Source organism: Castor canadensis, chromosome 19, assembly GCF_047511655.1.
Source record: "Castor canadensis chromosome 19, mCasCan1.hap1v2, whole genome shotgun sequence".
NCBI lineage: Eukaryota > Metazoa > Chordata > Mammalia > Rodentia > Castoridae > Castor > Castor canadensis.
The window spans coordinates 29,759,491-29,784,228 of record NC_133404.1 but is presented as its reverse complement, the minus strand read 5'-3'; the positions used below and the strand labels follow the sequence as shown (position 1 = coordinate 29,784,228).

The 24,738-nt window shown below is 40.4% G+C and overlaps 1 protein-coding gene across 5 annotated transcripts; it reads right to left on the bottom strand.

The window, feature by feature from the left end:
- Positions 1-794: 794 nt before the first annotated feature.
- On the bottom strand, positions 795-24,633 carry Lins1 (lines homolog 1). Of its 5 annotated transcripts, none has more exons than XM_074061732.1 (7): positions 24,486-24,633; positions 9,062-9,559; positions 8,888-8,977; positions 7,477-7,618; positions 4,896-5,483; positions 3,519-3,690; positions 795-1,678 (listed from the first exon to the last, which is right to left on the bottom strand). In XM_074061732.1, exons 2-7 carry the CDS (start codon positions 9,458-9,460, stop codon positions 808-810), a joined length of 2,262 nt encoding a protein of 753 aa, XP_073917833.1. In that variant the 5' UTR covers positions 9,461-9,559; positions 24,486-24,633; the 3' UTR covers positions 795-807. The 5 variants fall into 5 exon arrangements, with proteins under 5 accessions (XP_073917833.1, XP_073917834.1, XP_073917835.1 ...); XM_074061733.1 differs by lacking the exon at positions 24,486-24,633 and adding an exon at positions 24,154-24,479; XM_074061734.1 differs by lacking the exon at positions 7,477-7,618 and having other exon boundaries at positions 4,896-5,412.
- Positions 24,634-24,738: the final 105 nt, after the last annotated feature.

The window sequence follows — 24,738 nt, the reverse complement described above, 5'->3', positions numbered from 1 at the left end:
AATTGATAATATTTGAGGAGATGGAAATGCTAATTATCCTGATTTGGCCATTACACATTGTATACAATCACAATCAAATTATCACCATTCATAAATATGTATGTCAATTAAAATTTTTCAGAAAGAACCATGTTCATAAAGCAGACAATGTACATGAATTCAATCACCTATCTTAAATTATTTTTCTACCCATCACTGTATATAGATGAGGAATAATAACTATAGTGGGCTGGTGTCTTCCCAAAATTCATGCTCATCTGGAACCTGTAAGTGTGACCTTATTTGGGAATAAGGTCTTTGCAGATACAAGGAAGCTAAGAGGGGTCATACTGGATTAGGGTGGGTACTAGTCCAATGATATGCACATAGGGAAAATGCCACATAAGGCAGACACTAAAGTGATGCAGCAACAAGGCAAGGACCACCAAGGATGGCCAGTGGCCACCAGAAGCAGGGAAGAGAAAGCATGGCCCTGTTGACACCTTGATTTTAGACTTCTAGCCTCTACAACTGCAAGAGAATAAATTTTAGTAGTTTTTAAGCTGTTAAGTATGTGGTAATTTGTCATAGCAGTTCTAGAAACTAAGTAATTGTCCCAAATTTTGTGTCAGTCTCAACTACCAGAAATTTCAAGTGATACCCAACTACACCAAGTGACTTATCATACAATCTATCTTTTTAGGCACTGGGCAGTTTCCAACAAAGCAAAAAGAAAAGCCTTTTGCAGTTCTATCATCTCATTGAGGCACAATTTACATTAAAGAAAAACAATTTCTAGAAATAAAATGCCACTGTTTTACAAAGGTTTCATACTTTATTACATATTGCCTCTATACGTTTTAACAATTTTAGAAGTGCAGTTGCATTATATGGGAAGAGATTTTTCTTTTGCAAACGGTAAATGGCACCTTGTAGTTCTTCAAAACATTGTACTGTTCTGTAGAATATTCCTAGTTCTGAGAGACTACTATCTGGGACTATTTCACAATCAATAGAAAAGGGGGTATTAGATTCTTTTAGAACCAGAGGCCTTGACTGAGGCTCTAGGCTAAGTTCATTTTTATCCCTACTTGTCCCAGCGGAGTCTTGAATTTTCTTAGTTGCTTCTTGGTGCAAAGGTGTCTGGTCTCGGTTTGCTAAACACTGGTCTATGGAGTCCGCTTCAGAATCATCAGAGCTGTCATAAGCCACTAGGCTTTGAGAAGCCACAGCAGAAGGCAGACTATGATCCCTCACCAGGTGGGTCTCTGTGGCCATAGCAACCTGGGTCAGTGGTTCAGGAGAATCACCAGGAGCCCAGGAAACCCAAGGGTAAGCATTCTTGTGACTTTCAGAAGCAGTCAGACAGTGAGGGGTTGTCTGGTTAGTGTTTTTGTCTTGAACAAGTAAGGGGACACAACCACAAATATCTGTGCCACACTGAGATTCAGTTGCATCAAAGAACTTGCAAATGCTGAAAAAATGATCCCAATCTTCTTGCAATAATTTTAAATATCTAACAAAATATTCTAGAAAACAGGTTTCTGATGAAATCAAAAAGTCAAGAAGAACTGTAGAATCAAATCCTATATTCTCTAAGAAGAACAAGAAAATACAGTGAGGATTATAACCATTTTCATGTGTGTGATGGATCCACGTTTCTTTTTCTTGGGTCAAGCTTTCAGTAGCTTCACACTGTCTGAAAATGAAGATAATGGAGAACCCAGATCAATGACTCTTTATGAACAGCAGTCTTAGCAGACACTATCCTCATACCATACCATCCCATTGCTTTCCAATCTACGCATCACTTTAAAAGAAAAAAATTCAAAATAAATTCCTTTCTCCACACACTAAATAAATTTGACTCAATAAAAGAAAATCCACTGACTTTATGGCAGTTCTTGTGACATCAGAACCCTTCATTCTCAATGGCAACCATTTCACCCTCAACAGGGGTGGACATGTGACCCAGACTGATCAACTGGAGCACCCTGAGCTTATGGCCACGATGACTGGTTCTGACAAGAATATGGGCCCCGGACAGGCTAATCAGATCTCCCCTGGAACTTTTATTGGGGCTATGCAAGATTATAACTATTAGACGAGCTGCCGGTGGCCAGCCTGAGAACAAACTCAGCTGTGAAGGAGTGAAGAAGAGAAATAACTGATGACATGATTTGGATCTCTGTATATATCATTACATCTGATACCAGGTTGATCCTTTAGAACTCCCAATCATGAGCCAATCATTTCTCATTTTTTTGTTGTTGTTTAAGTCAGTTTGAGTTGGTTTCTATCACTGAAAGCCAAAAAACTTAACCAATAACTGCATTTTTAAAAAAGAAATACGTATGTCATAAACATATGCTACTCTGGACACTGCTGAAGTTAATACAGTGAGAAACTCACATATAAGACAAACTTCTTTCTCTTTTATTATGGAGACACAGTCTCACTATGTAGCCTAGGCTGGCCTTGAACTCTAGATCTTCCTGCTTCAGCTTCCCAAGTGCTGCGATTACAAGCATGCACCACTATGCTCAGCAGCAGGCTTCCTCTTTTCTGAGGATTGGGAAGTCAACTTTGAGTAAAACTAAGAATAGATGCTTATAAGCACGTGCATTTTCAGTCTGATTTGTATTTCACTGTCTTTGAGCCAAATTCAAATCACATGCAGGAATTCTGTGTTCTTGATTACAGCCTTTTGAAAATTGGCCCCGAATGCTCAGTCTGCAAGCAGCCACTGCCAGCAGTGTCCTAACACAGTAAAATACTGGCAAGCACAATACTGCACCATGGGTCATTAGGAAGAAATCCCTTTCTCTTGGGCCAAAAAAGAAATGGAAATAAAGCAAATACTTTAGGGTTTTAATAAAGCAGAGCAGAAATAGTGGGAAAGGTCATCAGTTACTAACTTCATAAGCAATTACAGATACTTGCCATGAGAAGATATTGCCACAAGTACAGCTGTTTTAAAAACGCAGAAACAGCATCAGCATAAAATGTCATCCATAACATAACTCTAGAACTAATTTTAGATATTTGCCTTTAGAAGGCAGCAGCCCACATGTAGCTACATATTAAAGTGAAAATTTGGGACAATTCTTGTGATTACGTACAAGCTTGTATTCACTTTTACAAAAGCAAAAATCGTCTTATAGAGGAAGCCTGATATAGAAAAGTAAGTCTTAGAGGTGAACAATGGCCTCAACCATCAACTGAGACTGAGAGACATATACTAGCTTACTCCTGATCACACAGGTACAACTCAAGTGGAGACTAAACAGGAACCCAGGCTTGCAGATCCCAGTCTAGTTCTTCTACCTCACATCTGCCCAGCCAGCCAAGTTCTCTTGACAACACAAATGTCCTCATGTTTTCATGTAAGGCAGGGTTATGGAACTGGAACTTATGAGGAAACCACAAGAAATTTCTCCAATGATGAGAAGTAAATGATATGCCTGACACAATTCCTAAAATGATTCCTGCTTTTTTGGCTAGCAGGTGGCCTTACACAGTTACTTTAAACACAGTACCTGGTCAGCTTCAGGTAGATGCTTAGCAATGCTTTGGCAGCCTCCAGCATGTCATCGTCTTGTTCTATGAAGACCTTGGACAGCCATTCACACGGATTGTGGAAATGCAGAGAGGGCTGAAGGTGAGGCTTTAAGAAGGTCAGTAACTCAGACATGAACCTGTGCAAATCAACTTCAAAAAATGTAAATTTCAAGTGGAGGCAACAGTTTATGAATACATGAATAATATCTTGACCATATATAAATTTCTAGCCTTGCCAATACTTTCAAGTACTCCTTCAGAAAGTCCTATGAGTTGGGGATTATCTCTGTTTTCACAAATGAGGAAACTGAGGCTCAAAGAAAGAAAGTGACTTACTGAAGAGTATTCACTTATAAATATGAATGTGAGAATGTGTATGTGCCACAACTGTTACAGTACTAATGATAGTTTGACTAACAAATGTTACATGATTTCCTCTTTGTTGGTTACTACAGCTATCAGTTACTAGAGAGAACAATGCAACCAAACAAAAAATGTCTTCAAATTAACAGAAAAGTGTATTTTTTTTTGTTTGCTTGCTTAAAGCATTAAAAGAAAGAACTTCTTAACATTTAGCTAAAAATCAAACAGGTCCTTTTAATTGCAATATAAAACTGAGTAACAGATGCCATCTAGTGTTGTAAATTGAAACTGCACAGAATTAAAATAGTTACAAAAAGCTAGATGGTACCCAACACAGTTCAGGGAAGTCCCTGCTTACATAAGTCCCTGCTTACAATTCAGGTTTTTCTTTGAAACTGGATACAGTTTGCTTAGAGACATTTGTTGTTCATGTCTCTCAAGTGAAGTAGAGGCCTAGTCTTCCCCAACACCTACACTAAAAACCACACTTTCCAAGACTTTCTTTGAATTCTGGAGTTAACATCTTGGAAATTATATGCAACAATTCCTTTGTCAATAGAATTTCTCCATGTTAGCTTCAGTAATGTGAATAAATGGGTATACTGCTTTCAATAGGTGGCAACATAAATAAAATGCCACAAATATTTAAAATGAGTTGAATTGACTTTTCTATTACTTGCTTTTTGATGACTCAACAGCAACTTTTTTTCCTATAAACCTAAGCTACTCGTTATGCTACATATATTCAATTTAAGGATGCTACATATATTCAATTTAAGGACTTCCAGTTCTCTTTCTTTCTGTCTCTTTCTCTCTCACTGTCTCTGTTTCTATCTCTCTGTTGAAAAGGTAATTAATAAATTATAACCAGGATAACACATAGTTTAAGTTAGTAGAATTTATATTAGTACTGAGATTTAATAATTATGAACTATTTTACTTAACAAACGATTGCACATTACTTTGCATAAAAAAGCAGTTTGGAGAATTACCTTTCATCTCATTTGCTGAGGTACAATTTCGGAACTTGATTTCTAAGGATTTTATTGTAACTAAGCTTGCTGCTCTAAGGACCACATGAGCTGGATCAGAACTTCGTCCACATCCAGGCTGAACTTCATCTCCTCCAAAGCAGGAAGGCTTCCCATGGACAGAAAATGTCTTCAACAACCCCAGATGCACGGCATGCAAAACAGCATCAGCTAAAGCCAACATGTCCATGTCAAGGTGACGGTCTGGCGACAATAAGGCAGGCACAGATCCACGACAAAGGTCTTCACCCACTTTACAAAGAAGGCACTTTTTGATGAATACAACCAACTTCCTTTTGACAAAAGCCTCAATAGGCCAGGTAAGAATGTCTAGAACACAAGGTTTCAAAAATAAAATCCTTTGGCTCTTACAATGAAACTTCAGGTAGATTCTAGAGGCTATGAGAAGTTCAAGTAAATCCAGGAAACACATCAAACTGTTTATTATAGTAGAAGGATTCTGACAGTTTTCAAAATGCTGAGAAAATAAGGAATTGTAGAATACTTCAAAAGTAGTGTCAAAAGGAATCAGGAACTGTTTTAGAATTTCTGAAATTATAACAATAGTAATCATAAGCAATGGAAACAAACCTTTCTTAAAATTCAACTTCAAGGTCAATTTTTGTACATATCACTTTCATGAGATAAAAGTGCTTACCTCTAACAGATCAAGCGAGGAAGCAGAGATTAACAGCTAATGAGTATGTTTAACATTCAGTTTACAAATACCAATAGCAAGAGACCATGCAAGGGAAATAAAATAACAAAAAGCTTTAAAATCTTCCCTTATACCTTTTTGAGATATAATACATAAATATATGGAAATGTCACCATGAAACTCCCTATATAGCTATCTTAAACAAAAATGTCTCTTTTTGGAAAACAGGACAGGAAGGTAAAACAGGTCCTGTTTGGGAGTTGGTATCAGTGGGAAGAGGAAGATACAAGGAAAGGGTATAGGGTAGTGAATATCATGGAAATACTATGTTCTCAGGTATGAAAATGAAAAAAATGAGACCTGATGAAACTATTCTAAGAAGGGGAGGAGGGGAATAAAAGAGAATGATGGAATGAATGAATTTAACTAAGATATATTGTAAGCACTTTTGTAAATGTCACAATGTACCCCCAGTACAAAAATAATACAATAAAAAAGACAAAAAACAAAAGAAAACAAAAAAATTGAACTAAAACCAGTAAGAACAGTCAATTATAAACTGAGGAAAAGGATAAACCGAGGCAAGACATACAAAGCAATATATGAAAAGCCAGTCATTGCTATTCCTAAATTGAGATAATCATTTAGACACTGGTCAGTTTAAGTGAATCATTTGACAAAGAGTCAGAATTCTGCTCTATGTCAACTTTAAACAGGCTGTAGTAAAATGGGCCCTTTGGTCCATTCCATTGATATTACATGTAAAAAAGTAAATTGAAATTATCTTTAGGGGCTATTTGGTTGTGTCTTTAATCCAGAGGTTTCACTCCTAATAAAACCTATCAGTATTTTTATAGAGACTTATTTAAAAAGTCATGGTACATTCATACAATACAATAATATGTATCATGTCACTTACCAAAAAATAATGACATAAGTATGCAGTAATGTGAATAGAAATTCATGACACAAGAGATATTATTTTGAAAAGTAACTGTCAGAAAGTGTGTATAAAATAATTCATTTGTAACAAATTTTGTACTACTCTATGTAACATACTTTCTACATAGAGAAAATAACTGCAAGTCTGTGCAAGGAGCTCTTTCCTTTGAGAACTGGAATGAGTTAAAAGGGGTATTTATTTTTCATTTAATTTTCTCTATTAAAAAATATTTACCAGTATGCACTATCCTCTAAAAAACATTTTTGAAAAAAAATCTCATGTTCTTAAGAAAATTTCAAGATGGCACATTAAACATTGCCAACCTTTTTTTTTTGAAGTTTTAGCAAGAATTTACTTTGGTGTAACAGGTAAAGTTGGGGGAAATTTAAAGAGACACCTCTTGCTAGAAGTGCAAGACTTCTAGCAAGTGCAAGGCTTCTAGCAAGTGGGAGACTTCTAGGAGTGGGAGACTAGCTCAAAAATGGTGTCCTTTCCTGAGATCTTTAAGCTCTGAGTTAAATATTACATATTACCATCTTTAAAAAAAAAAAAAAAGTTTACCTTCAATCAAAAAGTATTGGGACAGATTCTTTAGTTTTTCATACTTCAAGACAGATCAGAGCCAGGCACTGGTGGCTCATGTCTGTAATTCTAGCTACTCAGAAGGTCGAGTTTGGGAGGATTGAGGTTCGAAGCTAGCCAAGGGCAAATAGTTTACAAGACTCTGAAACACCCATCAAGACAAAACAAGAGCTGGAGGAGTGGCTCAAGTGGTAGAGCGCCTGAGTGTGAGACCCTGAGTTCAAACCCTAGTGCCACCAAAAAATCAAAAATATAACAAAAAAAGAGAGATCAGACATAAAGAAAGCTCTCCTGCTCATCATAACTAGAACCCTCAGGTAGGGAGATGACAACTGTTTTAGGGGCAATGTAATCCATACCAATTTTTTGTGAGCATGTATCTTTAAGGATTTCTTTTATTACAACTGTAAGAGTCCAGAGGCAATGCACTACTTCACCAGTCTCAGAGAACTGAGAAAGATGTTTTTGGCAAAAAGCAATCCAGGAATTACTTAATGTTATCTACAAGTAAGAAAACAAAAAACATAGTTACAATACAATATTTTCTTTGTAACTGCAAGTTACCTATTACATATAATTATACACGAAACTGTTTACTTGCTTACCTAAAATAGTACAGTATTTGATGAGACAAGAAACAGAAATATCCTTATATTCTTTAAGTCAAGAAATTCAATGCCATAAAAATAAGATAGTAAACAGAATCATGAAAATATTAGCAGTGTTATATAATTTAGAATGATGTATTATTTTATTTTGTTCTTTATAGTTTGGTAAATTTTCCAATATTCTACTAAAAATAACATTGTTTCTATTCTGAAGAAATGTTCTGTTCAGGTAGAGGACATTACAGGAGAAAGAACTCAGTACATGCTTGGGTTCAATTAATATGTAGATAAGACAGCAATCCAACTTTGAATTTGTTTGTGTTATTTTTCATTACGCTGAGAATCATTCTTAGAATTTATATCAAATCCGTGAAAATGCGCCTGCTCTCAAGAAGAGGTTTCCAAACCATTTTTAAGAGGCCATAAAGCTATGGCCTCTGGGATGTGAAACCCACTTCTTGGGGTGAGAGTCTGATTTATTACAGTTGACAATATATTTAAAACTCTAATCCTTAATACAAAGTTCCACTCTTAAGGTTGTGTGGATTTACAAATTACATAGTGAATAGGAGTAAAGTCAAATGCCAGGCCCTGGTGGTTCAAGCCTATAATCCTAGCTACTTGGGAGGATCAAGGTTTGAGGCCAGCAGGGGCAAAAAGTTTGCCAGACCCTCATCTCAATCAATGACTGTGTGCTATTGTACATTCCTGTCATCCCAGGTATGTGCAATGACAAAACAAATAGAAGGATTGCAGTTCAGGCCGCCTGGTCATAAAGTGAGACCCTATCTTAAAAATAACCAACACGCTTTTGGGAGCTGTAATCCTGCTCACGCCTGTAATCCTAGCTACTCAGGAGGTATAGATCAGGAGGATCGAGGTTCAAAGCCAGCCGGGCAAGTAGTTTGCAAGAACCTATCTCAACAAAAACCCATCAAAAAAAAAGGACTGGCAGCGTGGCTCAAGGAGAAGGCCATGAGTTCAAATCCCAGTGCTACAAAAAAAAAAATAGTACAAAAAGGGCCAGTGCTGTGGTAAAAGAGGTAGAGCACCTGCCTAGTAAGCCCAAGGCCCTGAGTTCAACCCCCAGTACTGCCTAAGCAACCAAACAAAGAGCAACACTATAAGGAAAATAACAACATAATTTGATTACTTATCTTACCTTTTCTCTCAGTTGGAAATAGAGAAGCAGGGCGAGGCACTTTGCAGCCATGTGAGATAACAATTTATCCGAATTTTGGAACATGCAGATCTGTAGAAAGACGAATACACTTACTCACTACTGCTAAGTTTTTAGAACTTTTAAGTATCTAAATCTTTGAAAAAAATTGTTTACCAATTTAGAATCGACTTCAGTTGTCTGTAGAAGGATTTTAATTATATCTCTGTATTTCTCCTTGGCATGGCTCTCAGTTTCCACAGACAATATCCTGGTTATCATCACCCTAATCACGGTTAGCTGAAGGAGCTTCACCTCCCGGACACAGCTCAGCTCAGAGCTTCTCTCCACACACAGCAGTGAGTCAGGAACAGTAGTCACCTCAACAGAGGATGGCTTATGGCTACCCTGCACACCTGTGGTGTTCAATCCTCCTAAGGAGGAGGCTGTAGAAAAGTGTGGATCTGGAAGAGCTGGGGTGAGGTAAAAGACGAAATTATGGCTGTCGTTTTCAAGTGTGGCTCCAAGAAGTACTTTCTTATATAATTGTTCTAAAACTTTATGGAAGGCTTCCATTTTGATTTCCAAAATGTGTAGGTAAGAGGTACAACTCCAAGTTGTAAAAATTGCTAGCTTAGAAGTTTGACAAATCTCTAAGATATTTCTTCATGAGGCCTAAAATAGGAAAAAGTAATTTTAAAATGAGTGTTATATATATATTACAAGGAAAAATAACTGTTTCCACTTAACCACTGTCTCAATCTAGAGGCGATGTTGAGTACTGAACTTTTCTTCCCTCATCCCCTCTCTCTCTTTTTTTTTTTAGCAGGAGCTCTACCACTGACCATATCCCCAATCTTTTTTGCTTTAGTTATTTTTCAAATAGGGTCTCCAGCTTTTTGCCCCAGGGCAGCCTTGGATGGTGTTCCTTCCTAACCATGCGTCTCACATAGCTGGGATTTTACCATCATGCCCAGCTTGATTTTTTGTGTGTGTGTGTGTGTGATACTGGGGCTTGAACTCAGGGCCTTCACCTTCAGCCACTCCATCGGCGCTTTTTAGTAATGGTGATTTCAAGATAGGGTCTCGAGAACTATTTGCCGGGGCTGGCTTCGAACCACGATCCTCCTGATCTCTTCCTCCTGAGTACCTACGATTACAGACATGAGCCGCAAGCACCTGGCCAGCTTGCTTTCTGAGATAGGGTCCTGCCAACTTTTTTTTGCCTGGGGTGGCCTGGAACTGTGATCCTCCTATCTCTGCCTTCCAAGTAGCTGAAATTGCAGGTGTGAGCCACTATGACTGGCCTCATGAGTGCTGAATTTCTAAAAGGAAAAATCATTAAGAAAATTATTTTTCATATCATAATGATGAAACGTACTTTCCATACAGATTTAAGAGCGTAAAGTTTGTTGTCATTCTAACACAGGAGAAACATCAGCTTTTCCCTGATATTTTTCAGCGGCTGCCAGGTTTCTTGACCTTGGCACTGCTGACATTTGGAACCAGATTCCCGTGCAGTGGGGGAGCTGCCTTGGACACTGCAGGATGCTAACCAACATTCCTGACCTCCACCCACTACATGCTAAAGCATTCCAGCCTCACCCACTAGATTCAGACAACTGAAAATGTCTGCATTTCTAGTCCCCTGGGAGGCAAAACTGCCCAGTTCAAAACCACTGGGCTAACTCAAATTCTTTCCCCTCACCTCCAAGTCAAACGTGGAAATCTGAAGATAGATTAACACTATATAGTTAAGCTATATTATGGCTATTGCTGACTAAGTTCCAACTTATAATTTTAATGATAATAACAAGAGTCCTTGGTCATCACCTGTCACTAAATAAAAAAACATTAAATGCCACCCTAAGAAAAAGACAAGTGAAGCAAAAGCCACGCCAACAGAAGCAAACTATACTTGTAGCTGGGTGACATTTAGACATTCTGGCTGTCTTGGCTCCCCTGACACGATGGAGACCAGGAAGAGGGTAGTGTGTGTGTGAAACAGGTATTTAGGACCATATGGGGACTTTAAAGCACAGAGTCCAGGCAAGGATCAGCATCAGAGGAAGCAGGTAGTTGTTATAAAGACAATGGCATAAGCAAAAGAGTAGACTGAAAATCCCTTCTCTGCCTCTGAGCCACCTGATACCTCTTCCATGTGGATAACTGATAGCAATACAAGTCATTCTTGCTTACCGACATACAAGTGAATTGTCTGATGGTGGGGAAATCCTCCCTCCAGTGGGAAAAGCTAAGGTTTTTTCTCTTCCTTTTGTAAACTCAATTTAACATTCTTTTTCCCCACAGAAATTCCCAGTTCTCTTAGTTCTCCTTTTAAATAGGTTCTGACATCTGCCCAATTACCACATTAATTAATGAGTTAGTTTTTGACATGTATACATTTTACATGGGTCCTGATTTTGTCCTCTTAAAACTTACTCTTTAACAAAATCCACAGACTTCTCTTCTCTACCCAGATCCAAATATAAATGCCCTGCTCACTTTTAACAAGAGACTGAAGGGTGACCGCTTACATTGGGCCTGACTTCTACTGTATGGCCCGTTGACCTTCTCTTGGTCTCTCACCTTTCTCTATTAGCCTCTTCCTCCTATTTTGCTTCTAAGGAATTTCAACTGCTGTCAATCCCACCAGACAAAGCTGCTCTACTTTAGTTCTTTAGAGTAGAAATAAGTATTAAGAAACCTATAGATTTTAAGTTATGAACAAAAACTTTTAACATTTTCCCTGCATCCTATTTTCAAGCTACAGTGTGAATTCCACATGATTTACTCACATAGATGTGGGTAACCTTGTTCCATTTGACAACGTTAAACATTCATGTGCTTCCAAAAAGCTGCAATGGTGGAGAAGCATTTCACTCTTTGCTTCTAAGAGCTGACCAGAAAGGGAAATCTTGCACCATATGCTCAGATAGGACCTGCCTCCACCCTCCCTCAAAAACTTCACTAAAAAAATTTTTTTGAGATGGCATCTTGCAGAGTTGCTCAGGATGCCCTTGAACTCATGTTCTTCCTAAGCAGCTGGGATTACAGAGGTGTATTACCTTGGCTCTCTATTGTAGCCCAGGCTGGACTGGAACGCTCTTACCTCAGCCTCCAGGGTGCTGGGATTACAGATGTGGGTGACCAAGTTCAGCTTGGCCTCCTTTGTTCTATAAATCTTTACCTCTTCTCCCTCCTCATGGAGAGGTTGCCCATTACTCAACACTGCGATGTCTGAATAAAATCATCACCTTAGCTCCTGGCAGATTTTGTCAGTTACACACCAGAAAATGGTTTGCATATTCTATTTCAAGTCTTAATTCCATCACACTTACATCTTTATGTTTTGTGTTATACTAAATGGTTATCTTTCCTCAATAAAACTGACACTTTAAGACAGAATATTATCTCAAATTAGCTAATTTGTACTCAGCTCTACTATTAAACATTTCAGCCACAAATGTAATTATTTCTATTTGAATGCCACAGCAATGGAATACTTCCAGTAATATTTCTGTGGGTCTTAAGACTTTAAATTTTACCACAAATAAAAATGAAATTGCTGTTTGATCATTTTGACCTACAATCATTTCAGCACATAGACTAAGGAGAACATTAGTAAATAAATATTTTAGGGGCAAAATGGGCTGTTTTCTGCATGGTGGGAACCAGGTTCTTTAGTAGAAATGGTTTTGGAAAAACCAAAGGTTGCAAACTTTAAATTAAAAAATGCATATTCAGATAGATATTATAGACTGAGAAAAAACAATGGGGTCACCAACGCCTAGGGGTCAGGCAGATAATGACTGAATGAAGACAACAGGTGCTAAGCTGCTTCTAGTGGGACCTAGCAAAAACCTTTCATAATTGCACAGTCTTTGCAATACTGATGCTGGCCAAAGAAGTCTGCATTAAAAGAAGTATCTGTGGGAAGCCTGCTGAAAATCGAAAACCGGTATTTTTTTTTTTTAAAGTAACTACAGTATTTAAGGAAAGGGCCAGAACTGAAAAAGCAAACAGGGGGAATGAATGGAGCATACTCTTTTTCTGAAGTGGCTGCTCTGATGTTGGTACACTGCAAGCTGCGTTATCATGCTGACTCGTGGTAGAGTGCTAGCCTAGCAATCCCAAGGCTACAAGTTCAAATCCCAGTACCATAAGAAAAAAAAAATTCAATTACAACATGACCATGAGATATGAACAGACATTTCATTGAAGAGGATACAAAGATAGTAAATAAACACATGACAAGCCATTCAAATACTTAGCCACTAGGGAAATACAAATTAAAGCTACAGGGGGCATGGCTCAAGTGGCAGAGAACTTGCCTAGCAAGCTCAAGGCCCTGAGTCCAGTAATCCCCAGTACTGAAATATAAAATAAAACTATAGTGGTGGCACTCTGCTCATTTCTGAGGCCAGGGCTGAGGACCGTGGACCCTAAGCCAGTACAGGATGCCAAGAACAAAGTAGCAATGGCTTTGCTGAAATGTCTTGTCTTCAGATATGGCCAGACTGAGAAGCGGAGGGCTGACTTTATGAAGCCAATACCCTGAGAGACTGGCTCTAAGTGCTATTAATTATCTAGAATCAGAATCAAGACTCCAGCAACCTCAGCTATCCAGACAATAGGGGCCAGAAATTCCCCTTCCCGGAAGGTAAATCATCTGTCCTGGGATCTGCAGAACAGTCAAAGAACAAATCAATTCACATGCCCCAAGAGAAAAGTCTGGAAGAAACTAACTTTACTGTTGAAGGATCTTTTATAGAGCTGCATGGAGGACAGAGAGGTCTCACATGAAGACTGCTGACATTGTGAGTGGACTCTGGGGCCTTCAAAGCGTTCCAGGGATTAGCAGCTGCATGCTGTACACAGACCTGGTACACACTGGTCATTCGATTGTAGGGTCTCTATGGAGCAGGGATTTGCTGGGCTGCCCTGAACTGAGCGAAGATCATCTTGGAACACACTGTCTGAACTTTGCCACCATTCTCTTCTTGCTGTCCATACTGGTCATCCTTTGGATTCCCATCCTGACTCACCTGTACCGGGCTCTGCAGAACAGCACAGAACAATGAAAAGAGAAGAGATAGGAAAGAAGCCGATTTTGGTGTAGGGGAAGATAATCCTGGAATCCCAGGAATGTCTCAAGAAGGCCTGTGACTTATTCTGTGCAATGCAGAACCCAGGTCCCATGCCGACAAGAGAAGAGGACGCAACCCTGAGCAAGAAGCTGCGGGAGACATTTGAGGTGTCATGGAGGAAAGAAATGGGTTGGTGAAGTGGCTCAAGTGGTAGAATGCCTGTCTAGCAAGTGTAAGACTCTGAGTTCAAACCCTAGTATTTCCAAAGAGAGAGAGGGAGAGAGAGAGAGAGAGAGAGAGAGAGAGAGAGAGAGAGAGAGAGAAAGGCCTCATGGAGGACCACAGTGAACACAATGGCACCGTCCTGCTGGCTGATGTGACTGTCATGCACAGCTATTTTAGCTGAACACTCCTATGAGTAGCCGAGAATGTTTACTAAAGAAATACATGAGCTTCAGCTTTGGAATGAACCTCTCAATTGTACTGAAGTCAACAATTACAAAATCCTCAATCCAAGGATGAGATATGGTTTCTAGGGAATAGGACTCCTAGCATGCACTTTATAACCTGTGCTGCCACTTTTAAACATCCTTTGGATCAGCTATTGCTTGGCAATGCCCATTCTTCCACCACAGGGGTGGGGTGGAGGTGGGGAACCCTGTAAAAAAACACCACTGCCAGAATAGCTAGAATAAAAACTTAGTAACACCAAAAGCTGCCAGGGATGGGGAGAAACTGGATGCTTTTTATATGGCTGGTGGAAATATAAAATAATACAGCTACCCAGGAAAACAGCCTGATAGTTTCTTTAAAAAGCGGACCATGCAACTACCATATGACCCAGATATTGTACATTTGGCATTTATTCCAAAATAATGAGTAATTCTATACAAAAATTTGTATACGACATCCTTCACTGGGTGAATAGTTGAACTGTGGCAGGCCATACCATGGAATATATCTTAGCAATAAAAAGAAAAGAAGTGCTACGGGCAACACCTTAGATGGCTCTCAAAAGAATTACGCTGAGGGATAAAAGGCTGCCTAATGTATGATTTTGTTCTTGAAATGACAAAATAGAGAAGGAGAACCTATTAGTGGTTGCTGGCTGGCAGGGAGGCTGCCGCTCACTTAGTGGGTAGTTATGAAAGGTAACATGAGGGATTCTTTTTTATTTATTTATTTTTTTTCATTTTTCTTTTATTATTCATATGTGCATACAAGGCTTGGTTCATTTCTACCCCCTGCCCCACATGAGGGATTCTTGTGATTACAAAACAGCACACTATCCTACTTATATGATAAAACTGTACACAGCTAAGTATACATGCAAATGAATGAATAAAAATAAAAGGGGAAATCTGAATAAGATTGGTGGATTATGCTGATGTCAAGATACTGGCTGTGATCTGGACCATAATTTGCTATCACTGGGCGAAACTAGGTAAAGGCTATAGAGTCCCTCTGTTCTGCTGTATTTCTCACAACTGCCTGTGAATCTACAATGATCTCAAAGTAAAAGTTCAATTAAAAAAAACAATTTCATCCAAGCATGGTAGTAATGTCTATAATCCCAGCTGCTCTGAAGGCTGAAGCAGGAGCATAGCGAATTCAAGGTCAACCTGGGCAACTTGGCAGGACTCTGTCTCAAAACAAAACAACCAAAACCAAAAAAACAACAAAAAAAATGGACTAGGAGTGTACCTCAGTGGTAGAGTACTTGCTTAGTATGCCTGAGGCCCTGGGTTCCCTTCCCAGTATAGCAAAAAAGCCCAAACAACTACCACCAAAACCAAGTCAACAACCCAAATTATAAAAACAATAACTTCAGGAATATTTACCAGTCTTTGGATTTCCAGCATCAATGTGCATAAGATTTCATTAATATCAATGAAAATGTTGAAAACTCATTAGAATTTTTCTTGTTCTCTTTTTTTCTCATTATAATTTTGATTTAAAAAAAATCTCTAGAGCAAGAACTTAAAAATATTTCTAAGTAAGAACTAGAACTTCTAAGTCTATTCATTAGAAAATACCTCTCTTATCACTTAATTTCAAAATTGTCAAGTAACAGGCTGCTAGTAATTTAATCTTTCTTTTTATGTGGGAAAAAAGAGCACCATTACATCTTTTAGGAGCTTTTCTTTATTTTTCATTCATTTTTGGCACTGGGGCTTGAACTCTGGGCTTTGCACTTACTAAGCAGTCACTCTACCACTTGAGCCACACTTGTAGCCCAGGAATTTTTCTTTGGCTTAAATTCAGAAAACAGAAAAACATCTATTTCCACAATCAGTATTATTAAAAGTAAAAAAAAAAAAAATTACTTTTCTTTATCTGAATTGGCTACCACAGTTTGCTAATTAAACCTCAGCCTAATTTAACAATAGGTTCAAATCTAACACAGCCCAACAGGCTACATGGTAACTAGGGTACTTAAAGCAGAAGCTGAGGCACTCCAAACAAAGGCTGTCTTCCAGGGTTCCCTCCTCTCCCCCAATACAGATAACATTAACTTTGCCAGAGAAAAGAAAATGGGTCTGGTTTGACTCTTCACCAGCCTTCTCCACCACCACCCCCTCCACCAAGAGAAGGGAGGCAGGTTATCTTTCCATTCTTTCTGGATATCTTCTCTTGCCTGGCAAGTTTATCTTTATCATGCCCCAATAAGCTCCGCCAGAAGATTTGGGAAGCCCCAGAGGAGAAGGCAGCCACTCTCTTGAGTACCAGGACCTAAGGCCCTTCTTTCCCCCAGGCCTACAGGGGGCAACTGGCAGTTACTAGTTCAAGGGCTGCTGGATTTGCTAATTTCCTTAGACAATGGTGTTCAAACTTCACCCAGCATCTGTTTTTGAAATGCATAAGAACAGACAGGGGGCCTTACCCAAGGGGGTTTCCGAGGTGGCCTGATAGTTACAAGTTCCTAGATTATTGCTGAGCCACTGAGAACTCTTAAACTCTGTGACGTGTTTGTACATTGTCCTGTTAAACTTCAGTCCTGGGATGCTGACAATGACCAGAAACTTGCTCATTTTAACATTAAGGATATGTCTGGCAATCCAGTTACAGATAAAAGCCTTAATATCTTAAACTTTTCCTGCTAAAGTGGTACATCCACAAGAGTCAGAGATCTGGAGTCAATCAGTCACCACAGAGGCAGATTACTCTCTAAGTCTCAGTCTCCTTCAGTGTTCGACATTGTAATGACAGGCACAGGATGCTGGGAAGATGAAGTTAAATGCAAGTGCTCCTGTAATCACCCAGAGTCTGCCCTTCATACTCCCTATTTGTACTTCCTTTCCATTTCTAATATATGGTATAAAGTTTGTCAAAAAGTGAAAGAACATGGTTTATTTTGAGAAACTCTTCCACAACCCCCTCTTTTTAAGGAGGGTAGAAGTAAAGCACTGGTTACACGATTCTTAATAATCAATGAAATAAGCACCAACTAACATATATGGAGCCTCTGAAGGGGCACAGAAGTGACCTCAAAGATGGAAAACAGCAGGGTGTTGGGGGCTCATGCCTGTAATCCTAGCTACTCAGGAGGCAGAGAGTAGGAGGATCAAAGTTACGAGACCTGAGTTCTAAACCCCAGCGTTGCAAAAAAGGAGGGAGGAAAGGAATGAGGGAGGGAGAGAGAGAGGGAAGGAGGGAGGAAGGAAGGAAAGATGGGTAACAGCAAAAGCAAGAGGCGAGGGTCACCTGAACCCTGACAATCTGTTAACTGGGCTCCTCCCAGTTTACCTTCAACTGCTGGACAGTTACCACAGCCTACAAAGGTTTTAGATAAGTAATCAAAGTTTCCTTCTTAAGAAGCCTGGAATACCTTGACCTGAGAACACCCACATGTATCTTTCCTAGATAGCTCTATTATTTGACCACTCCAAAGGCTAACTCTTTCTAAGGTAGTACAGGTTAAGGCTGGGCATTTAGAATCATACTTTTGGGCTGGGGTATAGCTCAGTGGTAGAGCAAAGGCTCCTGGGTTCCATCCCAAGTACTGAGGCAGGGATGGCCCAGACCACCCTCACCTGGCTGGGAACCACCCATGCCCCTCCCCACTAGTTCATTATTGGGTGAGAATCTCTTAGGTCTGCCCTCCCCATGGGTAGGTTTTAAAAGCAACTGAAAAAGAAAAAGCATGCTCTCTCAAGCCAGCACCCTCTACCTGCACCCCACGCTTCCTTTGTATTTCCTTTCCTGACTTAACAAATCCCATTTACACCCACGCATTCTGCTTGGATCCTTCCACGCAGGAATGCAAGGACCAAGGTCTTCTGAAAACACCTTTTGTTGTTAACAGTATAACTTTTAAAAAATCAGTTTCAGTGCCAGATGAAATCTTAGACATATTGTAGACCAATATTCTCAAACTCTAGATCAGAGTTCCCTGGAAGGCTTACTCCCTGGAAGGTTTGCTAGAACACAGATGGTTGAGCACTCCCTGACATTTACACCAAGATTCTGATTTTGTGGGTTGGGGAGGGCCCAAGAACTGGACCAGGGATTACACTTTGAGAACTACTGACCAATCTACTTGATCTTACTAGTGAGGAATCTGAGTTCTAGGTTTATCATCGTGTGCTGTACTAAAAATGGAAATCTCCAGTGTATCCACATCAAAAATGAAGTTTTTCTACTCTTAGTTGCTACAACAGGAATCTTTGTTTTAGGTGGTCTTTCTCAATGAAATCTTTCTCCCCAGTCTGCCACTCATGGCAGGACAGAGTTTAGCGAATGTCTACAGGTGGGACACTACCAAGATTTTTTTTTAAATGTATTTTCTTTTATTGTTGTGATGGTGGGGCTACATTGTGGCCTTTACACAGGTTCTTACAATGTATAAAACACATCATACATGCATTCACCTCCTCCACCATTCTCCTTCCTCCTTCCATTCCTGAAGAGATTTCATTTTTGCATTTACATACATGTGTACACATTTTTTGGACCATGTTTTCACCCTCCTACCTCCTTTCCCCAACACCTCCAACTACCTAGATTTTACTTAACTCCTGGGCTCTCTACATACAAATGGGAGTTGGTGTTTAGTTGGTAGAAAAAAGGTTACCTACCTACCTCAGCAAAGTTTAAAAAAAAAATCTAAAAAGTAGAGGACTTATATGGTGAAAACATTTCCATAGCTCAGTGAGAGGATATGCTAATAATACTCCTTCATTTAGTCACCTTGAGAAGTTGCTTACTGCCTCTAGATCTTCATACCATGTTGTTCCTTCCCTTCAACCACAAAGGTGCTTCAGCACATTTTTTTTTTCTGGCTGGGGGTTCCCTGCCTCTACAACTTGAGTCAAGCCCTTTTTGCGTTAGCTATCTTTCACATAGGCTCTCCAGCAGTTTTTCCCAAGTCTGCCTAGGACCCCAATCATCCTACTTACACATCTCCCCATAGCTGGGATTACAGATGTGTCCCCGTCACACTTTTTACTCAATGGTAACTTTTTACTTAAGAATAAACTGAGTCAGGGTCTTATACCCTAGCATATAAAACTGAGTGTGAGTGCAGAACTGCGACAACAAAAAACTCCACACACAAAGCTCTGCAATCTAAACTACTTTTTCTTCTTGGTTTGGTAGGACTGGGATTTGAACTCAGGGCTTTGCACTTGCAAAGCAGGTGCTCTACCACTTGAGCCACACCTCTAGTTCATTTTGCTCTGGTTATTTTGCAGATGGGGGGGGGGTCTCTCAAACTATTTGCCCAGGCTGGCTTTGAACTGTGATCCTCTTCATCTCTGCCTCCTAAGTAGCTAGGACTAAAGGCATTAGCCTGGCCTAAACTGCTTTTAAAATCAATGAAAAGCTGTAATTTAACAATTTGTGAACTTGGTAGCACAAGTTCAATAAAGCAACTTATCTAACAGGGCTATCTAGCAGCACATTTTGTGAAATTCTGGCCACATGATGTTCCTTGGCTATGACATAAAGTATATCTCATAACCATTTGAAAATTGTAACCTGAACTCAGGATTTTAAGTGAAAAAAGACCAGAAATACAGAAGACAATTTAGACAACTGGGTGACTAGGCCCCTTGGGCCTTCATCTTTCAGAGGACACAGCATTTAACAAATGCTCCATGAACCACGTGCGCATGGAGCTGTTTAAGACAGTATGTTCACTACAACTTTTCATACATTTGCTCACTTCTCTCTCCCTCTCTGTCCTTCTTCATGGGGTTCAAAACTGCCTGATTCCGTAATTAGTAAATTTCTGTAACTTGTAAATTACATTAGCGCTATTAAAAAGGAAAATGTCAACAAATTTAAAGGTCTAATAGATTTTGTTCAGAAATTCATAAATCAGGCAACATCTCATTTATAGACTTTGTGTGTATGTGTGTGTGTGCTGTTGGGGATAGAGCCCAGGTCCTATGGATGTCCTCGTGATGGAGCTAGACAAGTGCTCCGTCACTGAGCCACATCCCCAAACTCCAGCTAAAGATTTAGGAAAGGTGTTCCAATGAGCTAAGCAGCAGACCTGGGCTTTACAGGCAGAAACATAAACACAGAGTAAAAAACATAGATTAGTCATTTTAAAGTTACTTTCTTTATAGTGTTAAAACAGGACATTCTTATGCTGACTCTAACCCACTGGGCCCATTCTAATTGCTTACTGTGAATCCTCTATTTTGCTTTTTTTTTTTGGCTTCAAGGTTAATTTTCAGGGTTTGTGCTCTCTTGCCTGGGACTGGCTTTGGACCTTGATCCTCCTACCTATACCTCCAGCATACTACAGAAGTGAAATCCCATGCCCAGCTTGTTTGTTGTGATGGAGTCTCACTAACCTTCCAACCATGATCCTCCCAATCAGTTTGGATAGCAGGCATGAACCATTGCACCCACCTAGCTGTCCCACACTCTTCTTGAAATCTTTCTTCTAAACTGCTTACCAAACGGTTTATATTCTTTTGAATATATAGTCATATAACTCTAGGGGATGATTTGCAACCTGGATTTTACTGGAGCAAAAGGTTTTTTTTTTTTTTCTAATCCAAACAAATGGTTAATAAAGATGTCCTAAGAATTTGTATTTTCTAAAAAGTCTTACATAGAAGAGGGTTCACTATATGTAAATGTTAATTCAATCATTAATCCAGAAGGTTCAAGTGCCTTCTCTATCATGTGGGTATTTGGACTTTAAAATGCACTTTTCCATTCCCTTCTCTTTACAAGTCCATGTTTTTTCCACTTTAATTGCCTCCATAGCATCCTGGGCCAAGGGGGCAGATTCTGTAAAGGAAACACAGGCCTATGCTCATGCAGATAATAACCGTTCTCCACTGAAAACATTTCTGCCCTTTTCTAAAAGCACAGTAGTAGTCCCGAAGGGGAGCAATGACAGAGGTGACTCCATTTTGGATGAGAGAGGCACTTTAAAAGCAGACATCTAATGAGGTCTGGGAATGAACAGGCTTCTGAGAGAAATGACAAATCCCTCACCAAAATAACATGCAGCTGCACAAAGTGGGTAATGGGCCCAAGGCCAGGATGAGCTGACCAGACCTCCAAGGCCAGGACGAGCTGACCAGACCTTCTTAGAATGCTCAGTTCGATAAGGAGAGGGACGGACAGGTGGCTGAGTTCAGAGAGAACCTGACTCGGTGCCAACCAATCACAAACACAGTTGCAAGGTGGAGGAGTTGGACCTGTGCCCAGTAGAGCCCCATAGACTCCAGCCATACTACAGCTTAGCTCTTTCACTAAGTCCCACTGCCAGGGTCTTTTGCTATCCTTTCAATAAACTTTGTGCTTGCTTTAATCTTAACTCTACTCCTGTGCCTTCAATTATTGACTTCTCCAGGACATGAACTCAGGATCAATAATCCAGTATTAGTCCTTGACAAGTTAGTCTTTGTTGGAGCTCCTTCTTCCTCTCTGGAAGGTCCTTCTCAGTCACCCTTGCTGGATCCTCTTCCTCTCTTTGTCTCTTAAGGGTTGAGACTTGTAAGTGTTCAGTCCCCTCCCTCTTAGAACAATTTCATGAACTGTATTACCTCTACAGTGAAAGTGTAGCATTTCTGGGCTCTATACAGATGTTCTGACTTATGCTGGTGTTAATCCCAACAAATCCATCCTAAACTGAAAATGCATTTACTGCACATAACCTACTGAACATCACAGCTTGATCTTGCCTACCTTAAACGTGCTCAGGACATTTACATCAGCCCATAGTTGAGCAAGCTCTTCTAACGCAAAACCTATTTTATACCGAAGTGATGAACACCTCAGGTCGTTTACTGAATACTGTACTGAAAAGGAAAACCAGAATGTCTGTATGGGTACAGGAGACACAGATGGGCCTTTTCCAGATGTGATGGGATGTAAGAACACAAAACACAATATCCGACAAATGTTAGCAATAAAGTACACTAAAAAGGAATGTCTCCCCTGGTAATGCTGTGGGTGACTGGGAGTCATGACTCACTGCCACTGCCCAGCAAATGCACACACAATCAGACTGTATATTGTTAGCCTGGGAAAGATTCAAACTTTAGAATCTGATGATGCAGTTTCTACTGAACACTTATGGTAAGCAGAACCACCGTTAAATGGAACCATCATAAATCAAGGACTGTCAGTACCTAAGTACCTACGTGCCTCCTGCAGAGTTCCACTTGGAGGTCCCATATGTACATGCAGCTCAAACTCAACTCACTCCATCTCACCTCAAACTCACTTTCTCCTGCACTCCTCAGGTCACTATATGACATCCGTGTCTCCTAGTTAACAAAGCCAGAAACCTTGGCAACTTGGGACCATTTCTCACCCCACTTCTATCCTCACTGCTACTGTTGCAGTGTCCAACTTTTACCCTGGACAACTCCCAAAAGATTCCTTTCTAAGTGGTTGTATCTTGACCCATCCTACCTCCACTCCCTTCTGAAAAAACTTTTTCCTTTCCTTAGGATAAAATCCAAGCCCCCTAAACATGGCCTAGCAGGCCCTTCAAGATCTGACTGTTCAGGTCTCTTCACTTCTATGCCCATTCACTAATCTCCAAGCTTTCTCTGAGGTCCTGGGAAAGTCTGCATCCTCTAAGGACTCCCAAGCTTTCTCTAGCCCACTCTTTCTGACTAAATCACACTCAACCTTCTCCCACCCACCTTCAACTTGGAAATCAGCCCCAGGAAGCCTTCTACATAGTCAAGTCAGGATCAAGCAGTCCTGCCAAATGTTCCTCCAATCAATACCACAGCATTTACATTCTGTACTGCCCTCAAATGTTTCGAGTTTGGTCCCTCCAACCCCACATGTCTATGAGCCTCCTTGGACAGGACTGAGCCCAGTATGCCCACATAAGACTTTATGTAGCCCATGTGGAAGACCCCAAACAAGTATTTTTGAATAAATTATCAGTGTAGAAGACAATGGGAGGGGGAGTGGAAATTGATCGCTTTTGATCCCCACTGTCAACAAAACACCTTAATATATTTTATTACATAAAACTAGCTTATAGATTAAAATACTTCCTGCACCTGCAATCTAGTAGGCTTTTTCTTTTTTGAGGACATTGGTGGTAGTCAAATGTCTGTTGTATTAGGTGACCTTAGTCTGAGACAACACCATCTCTTGCCTGGACAACTACAACAGCTTTCCACATTTGCAGTAATCAGCTACCCAAGACAGTCATCTCTATTGATCAGCCAATGATTTTTTCAAAACATAAATCAGAGACTACAATTCCTCTGCCATTGCTGATAAGGACCTGCAAGACATACGGGCTGCCCACACCCCTTAATCTCATTCCAATCAATCTCCCCCTCACTCTGCTTCGGCTATGGTGGTCGCCTTTCTTCAGTTTCTTTCGTTGTAAAGCAGCCAAACTTATTCCAGCATCAGAGGTTTTGCAATTTTGATTCGCTCTACCTGCAAATTTCTTCCCCTCTTTGTCATTCAAACTGTTGCTCAAATGTCGCTTTTTGGAGGCCTGCTCTGACTACCTAAAGCAGCCCATCACGACCTAGTCAAAATCGATCCCATTATTTTGCTCGGTTTTCTCCATATAACTATCGCTGGTCTTTATGTCTTTTTTTCTGTCTCCTTGATAAAATGAAAGCACACGTGACTGCGTTTATCTCCTTCATCTGTTGTTGCCCCAACGACAACAACAGAGCCGGGCCTGTAAACACTTGCTAAATGCATGCAATTAATACGCACGTCTTAATAGGCCCAAGTCCTCTTTTCCCCACTCTCCCGTCCGTTTCCTTCACAGGAATCCTATCCTTGGAGCGATACCAAGGATCGCTATCCTTGGAGGAAAGCCCTTGAACCGGCATCGCGATCCCAAACACGGTGGTAGGCGCGGCGTCCTCATCCTGGTAGCTAATGGAGTCTCAGAGAACGACCATGCATAGAGGACCAGCCTTAGGCGCCAAGGAGAAATGGCGGGCCAGGGCCCCTGCACCTCCTTTCCTGGAGACCGTTGCCTCCCTCAGTCGGCCGCACACCCGTCTCTCCCGCCTGCTGACTGAACCACCGCTCATGGTTACCTGTCTGGTAGCTGTCTCAGGCTGCTTTGCCTTCGCAGCACCGCCAGCGTCCACATCTGCCCGGTCCCGGCCACCGTACTTTGCGGAAAGTACGAGCTGATCCCCTCCTTCCGCATGCGCAGACGCTCCACTCGGCACGCAGTGTCTCTTAGCAACCGCTTCGAGTCCCTCCGCGGGGGGCGGAGCCTCGAAAGTCACCGCCGTGGTGGGGGGAATCCGAGGGGGAGGAAGTGAGTGAGACCAATCAGAGACG

Excerpts from the sequence above, each read along its gene's own strand:
- Lins1 (XM_074061732.1), bottom strand. The coding sequence starts at position 9,460 with ATGGAAGCCTTCCATAAAGTTTTAGAACAATTATATAAGAAAGTACTT. Across the intron at positions 8,978-9,061 it reads CTGAAGTCGATTCTAAATTG|ATCTGCATGTTCCAAAATTC; the intron begins GTAAACAATTTT and ends GTCTTTCTACAG. Across the intron at positions 1,679-3,518 it reads ATCTACCTGAAGCTGACCAG|ACAGTGTGAAGCTACTGAAA; the intron begins GTACTGTGTTTA and ends CTTCATTTTCAG.